At 58.3% G+C, this 18,894-nt stretch overlaps 1 protein-coding gene across 4 annotated transcripts in view; it reads left to right on the forward strand.

The window, feature by feature from the left end:
* Positions 1-18,184, forward strand: part of rps6ka1 (ribosomal protein S6 kinase a, polypeptide 1) — a 21,317-nt gene extending 3,133 nt beyond the window's left edge. The window contains exons 1-22 of one of the 4 annotated variants that reach the window (XM_018732313.2): positions 7,989-8,224; positions 8,828-8,881; positions 11,005-11,121; positions 11,342-11,423; positions 12,226-12,306; positions 12,649-12,728; positions 12,820-12,926; positions 13,147-13,184; positions 13,455-13,597; positions 13,758-13,828; positions 13,936-14,024; positions 14,114-14,178; positions 14,269-14,371; positions 14,508-14,638; positions 15,101-15,226; positions 15,315-15,404; positions 15,541-15,699; positions 15,796-15,957; positions 16,129-16,205; positions 16,285-16,402; positions 16,486-16,623; positions 17,665-18,184. In XM_018732313.2, coding sequence (XP_018587829.1) covers positions 8,183-8,224; positions 8,828-8,881; positions 11,005-11,121; positions 11,342-11,423; positions 12,226-12,306; positions 12,649-12,728; positions 12,820-12,926; positions 13,147-13,184; positions 13,455-13,597; positions 13,758-13,828; positions 13,936-14,024; positions 14,114-14,178; positions 14,269-14,371; positions 14,508-14,638; positions 15,101-15,226; positions 15,315-15,404; positions 15,541-15,699; positions 15,796-15,957; positions 16,129-16,205; positions 16,285-16,402; positions 16,486-16,623; positions 17,665-17,787 — 2,196 coding nt within the window. In that variant the 5' untranslated portion in view covers positions 7,989-8,182 and the 3' untranslated portion in view covers positions 17,788-18,184. Of the gene's footprint in view, positions 1-7,988; positions 8,225-8,827; positions 8,882-9,274; positions 10,107-11,004; positions 11,122-11,341; positions 11,424-12,225; positions 12,307-12,648; positions 12,729-12,819; positions 12,927-13,146; positions 13,185-13,454; positions 13,598-13,757; positions 13,829-13,935; positions 14,025-14,113; positions 14,179-14,268; positions 14,372-14,507; positions 14,639-15,100; positions 15,227-15,314; positions 15,405-15,540; positions 15,700-15,795; positions 15,958-16,128; positions 16,206-16,284; positions 16,403-16,485; positions 16,624-17,664 lie in introns of those variants that run through there. The other 3 variants (XM_018732295.2, XM_018732319.2, XM_018732305.2) reach the window with 3 other exon arrangements.
* Positions 18,185-18,894: the final 710 nt, after the last annotated feature.

The following is an 18,894-nucleotide window of genomic DNA, read 5'->3' on the forward strand; positions in this document are numbered from 1 at the left end:
CTCTCGCACGCACGCACGCACACGCGGAGCTCGATCGGGACCGTTTCCTGCGGTTGAACCGAGACGTTCCGGCCTGCGGGATGCGACCGCTCCGCTCCCCCGAGCGCTGCGAAACTTAGGAACGAAGAAGCAGATCCGTTCCCGTGTGACGGCGCAACGTCTCGCTTCTGTTTTCTGGCCCCGGATGTGGCGCTCGACTCTCTCTCCGCTGCTGTACCGTGGTAAATGCTGGGTCCCCCAGCTACAAGGGGGGGATCTCGGTGACGTGGCTCCGAGAAGCTGCTTGACTTGGGGCTCTTCAGGTGAGCGGAGAGCCCGGTGCTCGGCGGAACCAGTGTGTCCTGTGTGCTGAAACTGGTTCCTGTGTGTCGCGCACAACACGCACCTGAACACACAGACCGACGGTGTGCGCGCCTGCGTTTCCAGTGAGACTGGAAGCTTTGTGCAAAGGTTGAAGGATTTGGAGTGTGTGTGTGTGTGTGTGTGTGAGTGAGAGAGAGTGAGAACTCGATCGCGGTTCCGGTTCAGCGCGAAGGGCATGATGAGGAAGCCGGAAAGTCCTGCTCCCAGGCAGTTGGCATGGTATTAGTACCCCGGTACGAGCTCTGTTCCCCATTTCGCAGGAAGCGCTCGCCTCGTTCCCCAGGACAGCGCACTTTCGTTCCGCTTGCGTTGGCGATTCCGTCTCCGCCGGGACCCTCGATGGGTACAGGGGACACGCCTCCTCCCGTCTGCGTCCCGCTCGGCTCGCTCGCTCTCGGTCCGCTCAGGCAAAGCAGACCGTCGCACCGGTTCGTCTCCTGCTCCGGCACTGGACTGGAGCCCAACGGCATTCTGGGATTGCTGCACCGTCGCCCCCATCGACATCCTGACTGATATGAGGTTGTTTGGCTCGTTTGAGGAGTCTCTTCACTGGATGAGTGTGTGTGTGTGTGTGTGTGTTGCCCCCCTCTTGACCAGATCAATAGAGCGCTCCGGTGCGAGAGCAGCAGCCCAATAATGGGTTTCATTACAAAGATGGCTGTCCTGCTCCAGGCCTGGCTGGGGCTCTGATGGGGGATTATGGGTAATAAGCATTGATGGGCAGTAAGTGACACTGGCCAATGGGGGGGGGGGGTCAAGATGTGGACGCTGCTCACGGTCAGTGCAGGAGTGGACCAGATGGACCTTAAGAGCACGGTAATTTTGGTACCTTCATCAAGGGGACTCCAGCAGGGTGCAGGTGGGATTCGAACCTGAGAGGCTGTGGCTCCAGTTTTTCCAAGTGCCCATGCTGGAGGGGGGGGTATGGCACGCTTATCGGGTTAAGCGGCTGAGTGTGCGAGCGCCACGCTGCCTGGGTGTGTATTGACTCCTCTCCTCGAGCGAACGAACCACCCACCCCCCCGATTCTCTGGCGTCAGCACAGTGTGCAGGAATCTGACCGATTGCAAGTTGGCGCCCGTTTCCGCGTCACCGTGGCAACCCTCTCCTTGCGAGTACAAACAGGAGTGCCGCCCGTGTACCGCTCCATCGTGACACACTGCTGTACTGGAGGGTTGCACTGTGTGTGTGTGTGTGTGTGTGTGTGTGTGTCTGAGGCAGCTGTGGCCCTTTGTTTCCATGGTGCTCAACTAGGATCACACCTGAAGAGCATGGTTGGGGGAAGGGTGTGGCCGGGGGGGGGGGGGGGCTTTAAATTTAAAAAAAAAAAAAAAAAAAGAAGAAAAGTGCCAGTTTGTGACGTGACAAACTAACAGGTAGTGTGTATCGGTATTACTTACGGTGGTGTCTGGTCCCTGGGTGGAGGGGGCAGGAGGAATCAGTCATTGCTCTTCACACCTCATTCGTGACACAACAGAAGTAGTTTGAGGTCATCGAGTCAAAGATGCTCAGAAATTCTGCATCATCATTTTTTAGCAGCTCGGATGTTTGTGCTAAACGGGCACCGATAATCACCACAGATAAGGTGCGCGTGTGTGTGTGTGTGTGTGTGTGCGCGTGTGTGTGTGCGCGCACGCACACCTGCGGTTACCCTCAATTTGCTGAGCAGTGCAGGCCCTGTGTTCGAGGAGCGCGCCATTAGAAAACACAAGCCGTACAGGTGGGATACGTGTGTTATGTTACCGTGGCAACCACTCCATTCTCTGTGCTGTGACCCTGCGGATGCTCAGTGAGCTTTCTGTTCAGTGTACAATAGGAGTGGCTGCTGATGCTTTGGCAAAGGGGGGGCTTGCAGCCTTCTTTAGTTGTGTGTGAGTGAGAGGGAGAGAGGGAGAAAACAGTATTTGTAACATACATGTGAGTGAGCTGCAGGTTTCAGGTTTAGTTCTCCCCTCAATGGTCCAACAGAGGGAGGTTCCTTCCTCTTTCCTAAGGTCCCTGTCAGGATGGGATCACAAACACAGATCACACCCAAACACACACTTCCTGCGCAACATCACTCCTGAACAGTTTTCCTTGCCACTTTTCAGGTGTGTGTGTGTGTGTGTGTGTGTGTGGTGCTGCTGTCTTGCAGCGTCTGGGTGGTGCAAGAGGACGTGGGTTCGATCCCCGCTCAGTCTGGGTGGGGTTTGCATGTTCTCCCCGTGTCTGTGTGAGTTTCCTCCAGGTGCTCTGGTTTCCTCCCCCCCTCCAAAGAAATGCTGTTCAGGTTAACCCATAGCGCGTGATTGACAGAGAGTGTGTGTGTTCCACTGATGTATGGATGAGTGACCCAGTGTAAGTCACCGCGGTGAATAAGGTGTGTGGGCTGAAAACACTATATAGAGTTCATTGGGAGTCGCTTTGGTGAAGAGCGTCTGCTAAATGAACGTAAGTGTGTGTGCACCACACCCATCAACCTGCTTGCACGCACACACACACATAACCCTGCAAGGAATGTTGTGCTCGCTCTTACACAAGAATAGAGAAGAGATTTGTTCCTGTCCAGCAGAATGTGCTGCTGCCCCCTGGAGGTGAGGGGTGGGGTCAGACAGTTGGGACGGGGATACATTCCAGATGCCTCTTGCTCTCCCTTCAGGGGGGACTAACACACACACACACACACACACACACACCAAGCACACCAAGCACGTCCAGACAGGTTGAGAACAGAGACTGAGACTTTGAAGTGCAGCTGTGCCTTTTTTCCTCTCTCGAACCCGCACCGGCCGGCCCCTCTCCCTCCTAACCTGCTCCGTCTCGCCACACCCCCCGCCGTCCAGTAGCGGCTGTGCATTTGCCCAGCGGGGCGCGGCCCGGCCCGATCGTGGTCAAAGTCCGCAGCACTTGTGCCCCTTCTCTCCCTTTCTCTGTGTGCGCGCGTGCATGTGCGTGTCGCAGAGGGATGGGCTCCCCGGTGCCGTGGCCTCTCCAACAGGAGATTCTGCCGCCGCTCCCATTTGCACTGCTGAAAGCTGTCTGGGAAAACTGCGCTCCTGAGCTTTGAACCTGCGACCCGCTGAGTTTAAACTTCTGTGCCACATAAACGTGTACAGAGGCCGTTCCCACGGTAACGTCTTGGCAGCGGCAGCGGCGGCGGCACCAACTCCTCGCTCTCTCGTATCCTCGAAGTTGGAATCTATTCCTCGGAAGCTCTTTCCTCTCCCTGTTCACTGGCAGCGCGCCTACGCAGGGCCCCGTCCAGCAGTGGACTTTTCCGCACGTGTGTTGGTTTGCAGCCCATGGGGCGCTCTTGGTGATCCTGCTCACAGGGGCTCAGAGTCTATTTTGGGCCCGATATGGTGGGATGAGCTCCCCGTGTCCCTCAGAGCTGCTGAATCCTTCCCACACTCAAGAAGGGTCTTGAACCCATCTCTTTGAGAGCCACTTCTCTCCTGATCTCCTGACAGCTACACAGTCCTTCACCACCTGCTCTTTATCTACCCACTTTGTTGTTCTTATGGTAACTTCTGGAACACGAGCGCCATGGCAACGGCCACATCAAACGGTCAAGCTGTGTTTCACTGATCCTGTGTCAGTGTTTGTGTCTCCGTCTGAAGCCGACGTGCTCCTGTTCGCTCTCAGCTCTGCGTCATTTTGGACGGAAGAGTTTGCCAAATGCATCAGTGTAAACGTAGATCCTCCAGCTTCGTGGCGGAATGCATGCCGGAATCTTCCGGAACGTTCCAAAGGCCGGCGTCTATCTTGGGCAAGTGTCGGCCGGACGCTTCTCGTCCGGCTCTGCGGACGACCGCGGTCGGCAGCCTGCTTTGTTTGTGCCATTTGGAGAGGAGGACGATGACCATGTGGTGTACGGGTCACGCAAACAAGCGTGTTCATGTGTGTTTGGACACGTCTCACTGTGATGTGCTGAGGTGGAGCAACGGCTGGTTTCCTTCGCTTGTCACGTTTACGTTCACGTTCCTTCGTTTTCTTCAAAGTGACGTACAGCTTACAAGAGCATCAGCAACAGACAAAGAGCTTTACACACACACACACACACAGGCTACAGGTACACAGCTTGTGTGTCTCACAGCACCATGTTGCTGGTTCACATCCCTCCAGTATCTCCTATACAAGTGACATTCACACAGGAAATACAGGAGATCAGGAGAGAAGTGGCTCTGAAGGACATGAGCTCAAGACCCTTCTTCAGTGTGGGTGGGATTCAGCAGCTCTGAGGAATATGGGGAGCTCATTCCACCACATCAGGGGCAAAACTAAGAACCCACAGACTTTTGATGTTGGATCCTTGTGAGTGGGAGCATCAAGTGGCCAGAGGTGGAGAAGCTCAGTGCTCCAACTGGGGTTCAGATATTGATCAGCTCGTGCAGGTATTGATCAGGCCCAGTAGGTATCGTTACTGTCCAGCTGAAGTGTGTGTTAGACTGCATCTGCGTGACACCTGCAGGCCCGTGATTCTCTCACACGTCTCACAGGCTTGCTGCCTGCAGACGGGAACCCTGATAACCGTCATCCGGCTCGACTGGCGCCGAAAGCCACTTCCTGTGCGGCTCCGGCACCGTGCCGGTGCTCGGCTCTCCTTTGGCAGCCTCTCTCCGGAACCGTCCGCGGGGGGGCCCCAGGGCCGGGCGCTCGGCAGCTGTTAATCTCCTGTAAGGTGGAGTCCCGGAGTCCCCGACGGCAGCGTTGTACCGTTTCCATGGTGACGAAATGAGGAAAAAGGCCGCAGAGCTTGAAGATGCCCCCCCGTGATGCTCTCTGTCCATCTTCTCGGCAGCCGATTCGTCCCCTTGTCGTCCGTGTTCCTCCCGGGTGGATCTCGGCCCGGCGGCTCGCACCCGTTCCTCTAGACTCGATCGAAGCCAATTCTTACTGAAGCTGTGAGCACCCCACGTATGACACTGAAGGTCCAGCACAGTGAGACGTTTTGATCAGTGGTCAAGCAGCGGGATTGCGGTCAGTCTCTCTGGAGAATGCGGTTCAGCAGAAATGATGATGATGATGATGATGATGTGCAGCTGCAGCTCAGTATTTCACCGTGTTTCACAGTATTGCAGGCTGTCTTTTCTTGCTGTCAGCTGATTTATCATCTGGCTACCTGGTAAGCGCTGTAATTGACTGTGCTTCGTACCTCGCTGTACCCCTGTCCAGTGCAGGGTTGCCCTGGTGCAGCGCCTTTTCTCGGGGGGGGGTACACACACTGGATGGGACACTGCTCCAGTGCTCTCATTTATACTCTCTCATACACACACCAGGGTCATCCTGCTGTGAATTTTTTATTTTTTTTTATTTTAAATTATTGACCACTTGACCTGTCGAGAGAAATCGGACCTGTGTGCGTGTGTGTGTGTAAGACCCCTTTTCCAGCTGTCAGTGGGTGGGGTGGCCATAGCTGCCTTTAAGAGCCCCCGGTTCGTTTGGCATGAAATGCGCCGAGTCTTGGCTGCGATGCCACACGGCCCCCCAGTTTCACACCCTCCTTTATCTGCTGCAGCTATGAACCCCCACAGAGCCTCCCCGTCTCCCGCACGCACGCACGCACGCCGAGCGCCTGGTTACCATGACTACCAGCTGCGCCATGTGTCTCCATCCATTCAGGGAAACTGCAGCCGCTTTTCAATGGGCGCCTCTCCATTCAGGAACAGCGAGACGCTCGAACCCTGGGCCTGTCGGGAGCTGCCGAGGGGCCACAGGGAGGCGCTATGCCGCGTGGGCCTCGCGTGCTTCGTTGTCGGGATATGCCGTTGTGGTGGCAGGTAGCCGACGTGCTCCGTTCACCCTGCCGGGGGGCCCTTTGGCCCCTCGGACCCTCGGCACTCCCCTTTTAGCCGAGAGCGGTTAGCGCACCGGCTAAGTAACTGCAGGGTGACAAAGGCTGTTGCTAATCGGGCTAATTGTGAACAGCGAGAAAGGAGAGCGGCTCCTGTTCGCTCGCACCACAAAACAACGGGCGACGCTCCTCGCGTGGTCAAGGTCCTGGGAACTGGAGGGGGAGGGGGGTTCCGGCGACTCGGGGGCCGGAACCTGCAGCGGAGAGGTGTGCCGTCACGCCGTTCGCTTTCCCACCGAGTGGAGCGCGGGGGCCGGGAAACCGGAGACGAGGTGCCGCCAGCTGACGTTATCCCTGTCCTGAGCTGCAAACCCCGCTCTACTCGTGTGGTTCGAACCCTCTCCTGGGGCCGGTCCGCCTTCCCGGAGCTGCTCGAGCGCCGCGCTCCACTGCAGGGCTCCTCCTCCCTGAAGAACGTGGTACGAGTGTGGTACGGATGCGGTACGAGTGCGGCTCCTGCTCCCTCGTTCCCGGGACACGCTCGCTCGCTGCAGATAAGCTATCGACGACCGAAATGTTTCAGATCCAGTTGAATTAATTGATTCTATATCTCTTTGACTAAATTCCCTTCTCCAGATTCTCGTCTCGTGAAGTTTGCGGGATACGAACGACTTTGTGCGGCTTCTCTCACCGTCACACGTTCACTTCAGGTCACTTTTCACTTGCTGGGGGTGGAAGGCGGGGCTCTGAGGAAGGGTGGGTGGGGCTAGGCAGGATGGTGGGAGGGGCTATATGAGATGGGAGGTGTGGCTATTGAGAAATTGGGGAGGGGCTCTAATATGGGGCGGAGTGTGGTGCACAGGAGGCGGAGACTTGCAGGGCCACGGTGGGGTTGGGGATGACCATACTTCACAGCATTCGTACCGTGTTCTTACTGCAGTACTGGTCTGATTGGCGTGACACAGCGTTTGCCGGCTTACTGCAGCACGGCACCGTGCTGGTCTCTCTCCGTCTCCGTTCTTTCTCTCTCTGGATGGTGGGTGTGGGCTGTGCGTTCGGGCTCTGTTCCAACCCCCACCGGGCCCCACCCGCTCACCCCCACGTGCCTCTCGCTCTCCAAGCCCAGGCGAAGGCTCCGCTGCCGACATGTCCTTACTTGGCTGCGCTGCCGGCACATTCCTTGCGTGGCGTCGGGGCTCTGAGACAGCTGATCGCCGCCCCCTACTGCACGGCTGTGGAACTGCAGCAAGATGTGACGCTTAACAACCCCCCGTGGGCCCTAAAAGCACGTTCAGATGGACTGTTGGACTCATAGGTACTTTTTTTTTTCCCCCCTCCCTCTACAGGTAATTCAAAGCTAAACGGAGTGTTATGGCGTAGCTCTTCATTTACTCCGTGTGTGTTTCTCTGTTCCTGCTGCTCTTGCATGAATTTTTTTTCAACACCCTCCCTGACACATCTGTCAAGAAACAGATCTGCCTTTTTTAGCGAAATCTATTTTTTCCCCAGTACGACGAAACCTGTGACGCTCCTGCACGGCTGAGCCCCCCCATGGGGTAGCAGGTCGCGCCGGTACCGGGGAGGGCGGAGCCCGGGGCCTGGCGTTCGTGCCGAAAGAGGAACTGCGGCCGCGCCGCTCGGCGTCACGTGACGGTCACATGTGGACCGATGAGACGCATGTCGAGATCCTGCTCCGATGCTCCGGGTCTTGTGACCGAAGCAGGCAGATCGGGTCCTCGATAAGTGCGTGTGTGCGCGTGCGTGCGCGTGTGTTGCAGTGCTGGGTGACTCAAGAGAGGGTGAAGTGTGGTTTCCTCAGGAAGTTCGCCTTGTTTCCTCTTCTCCCCTCTCCTCTCCTCTCCTCTCCTCCACGCACCCGGATCCGTCCCATCACTCGGCCACAGCTCTCGAACCGTTTACATGGGCTCCTCGCTCACTTCCCCGTGCCGGAGGTGTGCGCTGGCGTGTGCGCGTGTGTGTTCGTGTGCGTCCGGGCAGTCGGCGGGGTAACCGTGACATGGGACGTCCTGCCAGGCTCCTTTGGACATGTGGAGGCTCATATTTCGTACCCGGCACCGGGGAGCAGAGGCAAGTGCCCTCCTGGGGGTGGGGGTTGGCTGGGGGGGGGGGGGGTTTCGCTCTTGGCTTGTTGTTTTCATGCTGGGTGCTGCACACTTCAACGTACTTTATGCACATGCTTGCACACACACACACGCAAGTAGACACACACACACACACACACGCCTCCATCCCTACCGGCCAGGCTCACCTGTGGCGCTGGGTGTGTCGTACTGCACCCCCATACCGTGGGCTCCTTTGCCACCGTTCTGGGGTGTTGCCAAGGGGGGTGTCAGCTGTGTCGGTGGGAGATGCATCCGCTCGGTGTCCGGTTTACTTTTGAAAAGGACGACCGTGCGGAACCACACAGAACCGTGCAGAACCATGCAGAACCAGGAAGGGAGCAGCTCCTGTTGCCCAACACACAGTGAGAGCAGCCAGGAGGAAGGAAGCTTTGCGAGGACGTCTGACCGCATCCTCCGTGCACTCGTAGGCGGCGGGGTGGGGCTGAGGGACGTGTTGCAGGCATGTGGTCATCGTAGCGAGTTGGAGGGAGGGGGGGTCTGCTTGTGTCCTGCCATCCTCCTGGTTTGCTCATGTCAGTGTGACCATGTGCTCTCCATCTACACACAGGACAGATCTCACATTACCTGGGTAGAGAAGGACTTTGCCAAGATAAGTACCAAGGTAAGAGAGTGTGTGTGTGTGTGTGTGTGTGTGTGTGTGTGTGTGTGTGTGTGTGTGTGACAGAGACGTCGTGGTCTTCAGTCATCTGGGTACAGCCTCACGTGCTCTGGGTGCCGTGGTGGTGGGTGTGGTGGAGGTTGGGGGAGTGGCATGGGGGCGGGGGCTTGTGTGGAGATGCCCAGAGTTGGGCAGTATGGGCGGTGTCTTGTGGTGGGCGGGGTGTAAGTGGTGTGTGGGCGGAGCCAAGGCAGATGCTGTAGAGCAGCTCGACAGTTGAGTGTCCTCCGTCGGGGGGAACCTTCAGCATCCTGGTTGTGCAGGACCACCCCCCCCCCCCCCCCCCCCCAGCTCTCTCTCTTTCAGCCACGAAGAACTCGGTGCTCATGTGTGCCGTACGGTAGACCTGCCGTGCGGTTCCATCTTCTTCGGTGGATGGGCTGCGCAGTCGAGGAGCTTCTCAGGTTCCCGGTGACACTGTGGTGAGGAGCGCGGGCTCATGGGATACCTGCGTCGCTCTTTGTCCAAGGGCCACAGGAAGCGCTGATGCTGAAACTCTGACACTCGTGTGGCGGAACAGTCCAACCGCCCCCTGGTTCCACCACTCCGGATGGGGGGCCGAGGCCGTTGAGCCAGCTGTCCCGGGGGCTGCCGTAGTCCCCCCCGACCCCCCCACAGGAGGGTAACCTGCCCTTCGTTGTTTGCACTTTGCAATAACCGGTTTCACAAACACCTGGTAAATGCACGAGAGAGGGAACGGCGACGAAATCGTGATGGATAAGTGTGTACGGAACGGTAGTCGAACCCCTGTCTGCCTCTTTCGCTCGCTTCCCCCCCCGTCTCTCACACACACAGTTTTCACACACAGCAGTTTTGTGGCTTTCGGTGCTCAGGCTGCAGATAGCAGACTCTTCCTTCCTGCCTGGTGTCCACATTAGCGTTAGTGCTGTTAGCGCCATTCTTAGCGCTCTTAGCGGCAGCGGGTCGCCGCTCTCTGCGGGAACTCGGTGCGCGGCTCCCGGGGGTCCGTGCCGGGCTTCCGCAGGGAGGGGGACGAGGTGGCGCCATGGAGAAACGGGGGTACAAGTTGCGCTGGAGCAAAGTGCTCAGCCAGTACCTGTTCAGGAAGCACCAGGGCCGAGCGCTAACGGCCCCCAGCAAAGCCGTGGACGGTGCCGGCGTGCCGAGTCCTCCGCCCGCCGCGCCCGAGGACGCTCGCTCGTTGACGGTCAGTGTGTGTGTTCGCGCGAGGGGCGCGTGGGAACCCGGAGAGGTCGCACCTGTGGACCGTGTGTGTTGGAAAGCGCCGGCGCCCTTCTCCGCCGAGGAGGAGCTCTGTCGTACGGTCGAGTAACGATAACCGCGGTGCGCCGGAGGCACGGCGATTTCTGTCTGCCGGACGCACGTCTGCATCGCGGACCGTTCTCCCGTTTCAGAAACCCGAAAACTTGCGAAACGCTGATGCCGCGCTTGGAAGCGGCCGGTCACTTTAACCCGTCCGGTGCGTTCGCTCCTCGGTCGCGGGCGGAGGCGGTCGTGGTTGTCGGCCATTCCATCGGCGTGGCTGCGTGTCGGACAGCGGAACCGCGGCGCTGTTGGCAACCGCATCAGTACCCGTAAAATGCTCTATTCTGAGTGTGCAGTGGTCAAGTGGAGTGTGTTTCCAGGAAGTCGTGTTTCACGAGAGCGACGTGTGTGTGTGTGTGTGTGTGTGTGTTTCTGTGTTTGTTTGCGTGTGTGGGATTGTCACCCTGAGAAAAGCCACTCCAGGAAGTGCGGCTGACAGGCACAGATGTGTCGAACCTGTTTCCCCTCCTCTGCTCTCTCACGCCGCTGCGCGGGGTTCCTGTTTTCACGCTGCTGAGCCGCTGCCGTCGCTCTGCTCCCTGCCCTCGAACCGACGGACGCGCCGCAGGGGGGCTCGCTTTCATTCGAGCTTCGTTCGCACCTTGAGCACGAGCAGCTCCTTTCCAGGCACCTTGATTAAAGCTGCCCGGAGTTGAGGCCCAGGCGGAGCGGCGCCCTCTGGTGCCCCGGTGGGCTCGTGGGGGGGGGGGGGTCCGGCCCCCTCCCCCGAGCTGTGACCCCGGGACCCTGAGCCTCGCCGCTGCTCTCGCTCTCCGCAGGAGGATGACGTCATCAAGGAGATCAACATCACGCACGTGGTGAAGGAGGGCTCCGAGAAGGCCGACGCCGCCCACTTTGAGCTGCTCAAGGTCCTGGGACAGGGCTCCTTCGGCAAGGTGGGTCCACCGGGGGGGCGGGGCAGTCGGCGACGGAGGGACGAGGCTGCCGTCCGGCCTGCGGCGTCGCGGCCTCCGTCGATCTGTTGAGCTACGTGTTCCCCTCCTGAGGTGTTCTGGAGAGCAGGTTGCCCCTCCTGCCTGTGACGCAGGTGCCAAGAGCGTCTAGATCGACGGTAGCTGTGTGACCTTTCACCCCGTACGTGTGGCCATTTCCCAGGTGTTCCTGGTGCGGAAGGTCACCCCCCCGGACGACAATCAGCTGTACGCTATGAAGGTGCTCAAGAAGGCCACACTGAAAGGTAATGTGTACCACGGTTACTATGACTCCGCCCCTCCGGGAAGCGGTGAAGGCACTTCCTTGGCGCTCGGGGCCCTCTGTTCGTCGCCCTCGCTTCTGCTCAAGGTTTCTTTTAACCTTGTTTTGGCCCCTGTGGTCACCAGCACCGTGGGAACGCCAGCGACGGTTGACGTGTCAGTTTGCACCCCGCTCCACCCCGCGCTCCGGGGCCCTTGTGGTCGCACACCCTCTCGCTCACCTCTCGCCGCAGTAAACAAGGCAGAAAGAGGGTTCCTCACTGAAGGGGGCGGGGCTCTGCAGCACCTCCGCGTTCCCCACAAAGGATGTTTTGGTGCCTTCGTCTCCGAGACAACAGGCGACCCTCAGGGTCACGCAGCGCACCCGTGCGACGAATATTCCCGGTGTCCTTGGGTGCAGCTCTGACTGACGTTTTCCTTAAACTTTTATTTATCTTTGTGGAAAATAGTCAGTCACACGTGCATTTCGGCATAAAGCAGGCGATGCAGAAGTCATGCCAAGGTGTGTGTGTGTGTGTTGGTTTGTTTGCGGTTTTATTCTCCATCTGGACACAGCGTTAAAACTGCAGTGTCTCACAAGTAGGATAAAGCATAAAAATGAAACCTGCATGCAAAGTAATAAAGGTTCAGTCTAGAACATTCTATCTGAAACGTTCACGCTCCATCTGAGTGCTGCGTGACGGTTACAGCGTAAAACCCTAATGGTTTCAGTGTAAAGACAGTGTAAAGAACCAGCGGCAAGGACCGTGTCCGGTCGGGAGCTCTCACTGTGACCTGTGTCCTCAGTCAGGGACCGGGTGCGAACCAAGATGGAGAGGGACATCCTGGCGGAAGTGAACCACCCGTTCGTGGTGAAGCTTCACTACGGTGAGTGACCGCACTGCGACCACCGGCCCCCGAGTGACCGTGAGCCTGGAGCATCATGGGAGGCTGCAGCTTGACTGACAGACTGTTTGCTTGACCAGATCTTCACCATGCTTCTCCGTAGTGCGTGCGCGTTCTCTCTCTCACTCTCACACACTCACACACACACACACACACACACACACACACAATGTGTTGCAGCCACTGGAGCCCCTGCCCAGTGAACTGGGGAACCATGTAGGTGCATCTATGTGTCCATCTCTTGCCGTGCGAGGTGTGTGAGTGTGTTTGGAGCTCAAGCTGCGCTGGATGACCGAGGCTCCTGTTTCCCCACCCCCACGGCAGCCTTCCAGACGGAGGGGAAGCTCTACCTGATCCTGGACTTCCTGCGTGGAGGAGACCTCTTCACCCGGCTCTCCAAGGAGGTGCGAACCGCAGTTCGGAATGCGGGGGGGTTATCCCAGCTGTGTGTGTGAGTGCGTAACCACCTGTGCGTCACTGTCCTGTCCCCACCAGGTCATGTTCACTGAGGAGGATGTGAAGTTCTACCTGGCGGAACTGGCCTTGGGCCTCGACCACCTGCACGGTCTGGGCATCATCTATAGGGACCTCAAGCCAGAGAAGTAACGCATCCCCCCCGGCTGTTAGCGATAGCGCTCTGCGCTCGTGTCCTCCGGGATAAGTGGTGGTCATGTTATAGGGTCATCTCAATCCAGCATAGTAGCGGTCACCTGTACGCTCATCTCGCCTCACTGAAGCAGCGGTTGAGCTCTACACTGTGCGGGCCGTGCACTGCCAGCGTGTTACCACGGTGTTTAACCTGCTGTCTGTTTCCTTTCCCAGCATCCTCCTTGATGAGGAGGGACACATCAAACTCACAGGTGAGGAGGAGAGAGCGCAGCACACACACCTGTACAATATAGGGAAGCGCACACCTGACCGCGCCTGTGAATGTGCCGTCCTCCTGGTTGCTTTGATGTTGAAAGTTTTGGCAGGAGGTTGCCGACTTTGTTTACCACGGTGAAAGGCAGTCGCGTGAATGTGCAGAACCTCTTATATGCTGCTGTCGCTGCCACCATAGGGGACTGTGTGTGTGTGTGTGTGTGTGTGTGTGTGTGTGTGTTCGTTCTCACTCTGCTGACTTTTTGCAGACTTTGGCCTGTGCAAGGAGGCTATCGACCACGAGAAGAAGGCCTACTCATTCTGCGGCACGGTCGAGTACATGGCCCCCGAGGTGGTGAACCGGCAGGGTCACACCCACAGCGCCGACTGGTGGTCTTTCGGGGTTCTCATGGTAGGTCTGCACCCGCAGCTCCTTCGCGTCCTTGGTCATGGCTGAATGTGTTTCGTTGGTTTTTGGATTGTAATCGTGTGTGCGTGCGTGCGTGTGCGCGCCCGCCCTCGCGCAAGACCCCCACGTAACCAATCTGTCTCTGTGTCACCGTGCGCCGCAGTTCGAGATGCTCACGGGGTCGTTGCCCTTCCAAGGAAAGGACCGCAAGGAAACCATGAACCTCATTCTCAAGTAAGGCGCAGCTGCGTCGTCATGACGACGGGTGCCTCCCTGAACGCGCTGAGCCGCCCTGTCGGTGGGTGACTCTGTAATGAACGTGTGTCTCGCTCCCCCTGCAGGGCCAAGCTCGGCATGCCCCAGTTCCTGAGCGCGGAGGCCCAGTCCCTGCTGAGGGCGCTGTTCAAGAGGAACCCCGTCAACCGCCTGGGTGAGCAGCACGGGGTGGGTGTGGCGGGGAGGGGGGGGTGCAGCGTGGATCCCCGGGTCACGGTGACGGGACGGTTGTGTTCCTCGCAGGGTCGGGCCTGGACGGCGCGGAAGAGATCAAGCGGCACAGCTTCTTCTCCACCATCGACTGGAACGTGAGTACCTTTGGTCAGTGGGGGGGGGGTCGCTTTCTGGTTCTGTGTAGTTGAGACCGCGACCGCACCCCTTTTACCCCGTCCTTTCAGAAACTCTTCAGGCGAGAGATCAAGCCCCCCTTCAAGCCAGCGGTGGCCCGGCCCGACGATACCTTCTACTTCGACCCCGAGTTTACGTCCCGCACCCCGAAAGGTGAGAGGTCACAGGTCAGAGGTCCCCGTTGTGGCTGTGCCGTTAAAGTACTAAAACCTGCGAGGAGGACATTAGTTGGTGTTTTTTAAACTTCTTACTTGCACTCAAGTGCGAACTCTGTCTCGCTGCCCCCCAGACTCCCCCGGGGTCCCCCCCAGCGCCGGAGCCCACCAGCTCTTCCGCGGGTTCAGCTTCGTCGCCCCAGCGATGCTGGAGGAGGAGGGTTCCGAGGAGCCAGTCCAGCCCACGCCCCATCCTGTGGTGCAGGTAGGTACCCCTCCCACTTCGGGCTGCTCCCGCACTGAGGTCTGCAGGCGCCACAGTACTTACAGATGCTGCTGTTAGACCTAAAGGTGACGGGATCGAATCCCACTTCCGGCTGTAGTACCCTTGAGCAAGGTACTTGCCTTAAATTGCTCTGGTAAAGATTGCCCAGCTGTACAAATGGGTAAATAATACCTGGTAAAGTGTCAGTTGAATAGTGACAGTGCTGTTCATGGCCACTAGAGGGAGTCGCGTGTAAAGCAGTGTTCTTTTACTGTCCCTTTATACACGCCTGCTGTGATCGTGACAGTAGCCGTGAGATGGCGTCATTTATCTTTATTTCTTGCGACTTTTGCGGAAAATACTGCGCGCTTAAAGGGATGGCATCGGAGCGGCATCGGAGCCCTGCGGGGAATGCTGGGTGGTCAATCGGTGCCTGTCTTGGGGGGGTGGGGTGTCACTTAGCAACTGCACGGGAAGAACGTCCTGTTCAGCGACGGCTACGTGGTGAAGGAAGACATCGGCATGGGCTCCTACTCCGTGTGCAAGCGCTGCGTCCACAAGGCCACCAACACGGAGTTTGCGGTCAAGGTGAGAGGAGCCCCCCATTATTGGCTGCCGTCAGGGGTCGCTTCCGTCTCTCTACGTACGGAAGTGACGTGAACCTCCTTTGGGGCAGGTGATCGACAAGACCAAGACGGACCCCACAGAGGAGATCGAGATCTTACTGCGGTACGGACAGCACCCCAACGTCATCACCCTGAAAGACGTGAGTGGAGCCCTCGCTGCCGGCGCGCGCGCGCACACCCGTGTGTCTTCGGTGTGTGGAATTGTCCCCTCCGCTAATTTCCTACTCACCCGCTCACATTAATCCGCCCTCGCGCTGCCCCCTGCTGGTCGCCCAGGTGTACGACAACGGGAAGCAGGTGTTCCTGGTGACGGAGCTGATGCGAGGCGGAGAGCTGCTCGACCGCATCCTCAAACAGAAGTTCTTTTCGGAGCGCGAGGCCAGCGCTGTCCTCTACGCTATCACCAAGACGGTCGAGTACCTGCACTCGCAGGGGGTGAGGCCGCGCCGCGCCGCATCACCCGCCCTCCGCGCCGCCCCAGCCGGCCTGAACGGGGACCGCTCACCGCTCACCGCTTTCCCCCGTCCCCAGGTGGTCCACCGCGACCTGAAGCCCAGCAACATCCTGTACGTGGACGAGTCCGGGAACCCCGAGTCGCTGCGTATCTGCGACTTCGGCTTCGCCAAGCAGCTGCGGGCCGAGAACGGGCTGCTCATGACGCCCTGCTACACGGCCAACTTCGTGGCGCCGGAGGTCAGTGGTGGGCGCGATCCGCGTTCGCGCCGCCCACACGGCTCTCTGAGCTCCGGCTGCTGTAGCTGCACGTCCTCCATCTGAAGCGAGAGGAATCTGAGTCAGGCGGCGCTGATGCAGAATGGCGGTCCTTGTGAGCGGGTCACGGTCACGGTTGTCGTGTGCTCGCAGGTGCTGAAGCGTCAGGGCTACGACGAGGGCTGCGACATCTGGAGTCTGGGGGTCCTGCTCTACACCATGCTCGCTGGGTGAGCGAGTCGCGTCCACGCGGTTCCCCCTCCACCGCTGCCGTTCTTGTCGCTCCTTGACGGGCCCCTTCTCTCCCAGGTTCACCCCCTTCGCCAACGGGCCCGAGGACACACCCGACGAGATCCTGAGCCGCATCGGCAGCGGACGCTTCACCATTCAGGGCGGCAACTGGGACGCCGTGTCGGACGCCGCCAAGGTACGTCTCGGTGCGGAACGGTCGCGGCTGCGCGTGCGGGGTCGGATCAGCCAATCGCAACCGCAGCTTGCTGTGCTCCTCAGGACCTGGTCTCCAAAATGCTGCATGTGGACCCTCACCAGCGGCTCACCGCCAAGCAGGTCCTGAAGCACCGGTGGATGGTGCAACGCGACAAGTTGCCCAACAGCCAGCTGCAGCACCAGGACCCCAAGCTGGTCAAGGTAGCGGCGGTGCGATACGGGGGTCCAGCCCAAACGTTTCCGCAGAATGTAGCGTTTACTCGAGTGTAAGGCGCCGTCCATCGGAAGACGCACCGCCTACGTTCACGCCCTACAAGCTTCTTGACGACAAAATAAAACGTGCCAACGTGACAGGAAGCGCAAAGCGAACGTTAGCAGTTACACGTTTACCGAAGCTTTGCATGTAATGAGGCGGCACGGTGGTGCAGCGAGTAGCGCTGATGTCTCGCAGCGCCTGGGTGGTGCGGAAGGATGTTGGTTCGATTCCCACTCGGTCTGCGTGGAGTTTGCATGTTCTCCTCTGGGTGCTCTGGTTTTCTCCCACACTCCAAAGACTTGCTGATCAGGTTCACCCATAGTGTGTGAGTGACAGAGAGTGAGTGTGTGTGTTCCACTGATGTATGGATGAGTGACCCAGTGTAAGTAGTGTATCTAGCAGTGTAAGTCACCGCGGTAACTAAGGGGTGTGGGCTCATAACACTACACAGAGTTCATTGGAAGTCGCTTTGGAGAAAAGTGTCTGATAAATAAGTGTATATAAAACGTAGACTTTCAGTATTACTAATGGAGTAACAGGAGACATGCGAGGTGAGGCAGCGGTTACAGGAGCCCTTCTGAGCCAACGTTGATCAGCGAAAACACACCGCAGTTTTCAGCTCCAAAAAATTTGAGGAAATGTGCGTCTTTTCCTGGAGGGAATACGGTATTATCCTTATTTACTGGTGTTAGAGGACGCTTGGCTCACAACGTTAGCAGCGTGAGCTATCGACAGGAACTAACTTACATGGCTAGTTTGCGGGCACCTGGTAGCACAGTGCTTGGACGTGAGATTCAAACCTCCTTTGGACCCAAAGGTCGCGGGTTCGAATCTCTCCTCCAGCTGTAGTACCCTGAGCGAGGTACTTGCCCCAAGTCGCTCCAGTAAAATTGCCCAGCCGTACAAACGGCCGCAAATGAACGAATGAATGAAAATGTAGTTTGTTTTTAGCTCCGGTCGATGGCTCACAGTCTCGTCCCGCGCAGGGAGCGATGGCCGCCACCTACTCGGCCTTGAAGAACTCGGTGCCGACGCCGCAGCTGAAGCCCATCGTGTCGTCCATCCTGGCGCAGCGGCGGGTGAAGAAGCTGCCCTCCACGTCCCTGTAGGAGCGTCGCCAGGAGCCCTGGGTTCAGGCCAAAGGCACCAGCTGCTTGCAAAGGGCTCCATCGCCACCGACTCGTGTGTCGGCCAACGGGCGTCAACTGGGCTGTCGATCTCTGGGCGACGGGCAGCTGGTCTCACGTGGTTGTGGAACTTGCTCATCAGGGTGTGCGTGCGTGCGTGTGTGTGTGTGTGCGTGCGTGTGACTACGTGCATGAATAGCAAGAGGGCCGTGGCGGAGTCGAACGGAGCCGGCTGCCCTCCGGGAGAAGGACGTTTGAGCGACATCTCGCTCCCGTGTTGACCGTGTCTCTTTCTGCCGTGTTCTTCTCCACTTTCTCCTTCTCTTGTTTGCTGCCAAGTGTGCATTTCGTTATTTGGTTTTGCTTTTTTCCCTCCACATCTGGCCAGTCATCCTCGTTTATCTCCTCTCTTTTCCTCGGTACCTGAAGGGGGCGACACCGAGACGCTGCCTCGACCTCTTTGGAGAACTTGAAACAGCAGCACAGGTTTGCTTTGCAGCCCATCTGCTGGTGTTCTTACGCACATTTAGGAGCAGGTCTCGCCTTCCGGGAGGTTCCGTGATGGCAGCAGGCCCGGCGTGGGGATGGGGACGGAGATGGGGCGTGGCGTGGCGTGGCGTTCTCCTTCCCTCGTCGTCCTCCGTGTCTCTCGCTGACTTGTGTGCCCCTCCCCCCGCCGCTTAGCGAACCCCCTGACCGCGAAAGCGACTTTTTAAAGTACCGTTTAACGTTGCGAGGTGACGGCGCCGCTCTGCGCCTCCGCTTCTCCGTTTCCACGGTTTCCCGGACTTCCTGTTCTTTCCTCGTTCTTCGTCACGTTTTGTCTTTTTAAGATGTGATTTTTGAGCAGCGTGCAAAGCCCTGATTGAGCGACGGCCGTCGTGCGCCGAGGGGACCTTCTTTGTGACTCCGTATCTCTGTTCGGTTCGCGTTCCCTGCGTTCTCTCCGTTCCAGCGTCGCCTGGGCATCGTGTCTGCTTTGTTACGAGCACCCAAGGATTTCTGCAGACGTCCGAAAATAAACCCGATCGATCGACGAGCGTTTCCTGCTAATTGAGCAGAGGTGGGCGGAGCCAGTTTGCTCTCCTG

Source organism: Scleropages formosus, chromosome 15 (assembly GCF_900964775.1).
Source record: "Scleropages formosus chromosome 15, fSclFor1.1, whole genome shotgun sequence".
Lineage (NCBI taxonomy): Eukaryota > Metazoa > Chordata > Actinopteri > Osteoglossiformes > Osteoglossidae > Scleropages > Scleropages formosus.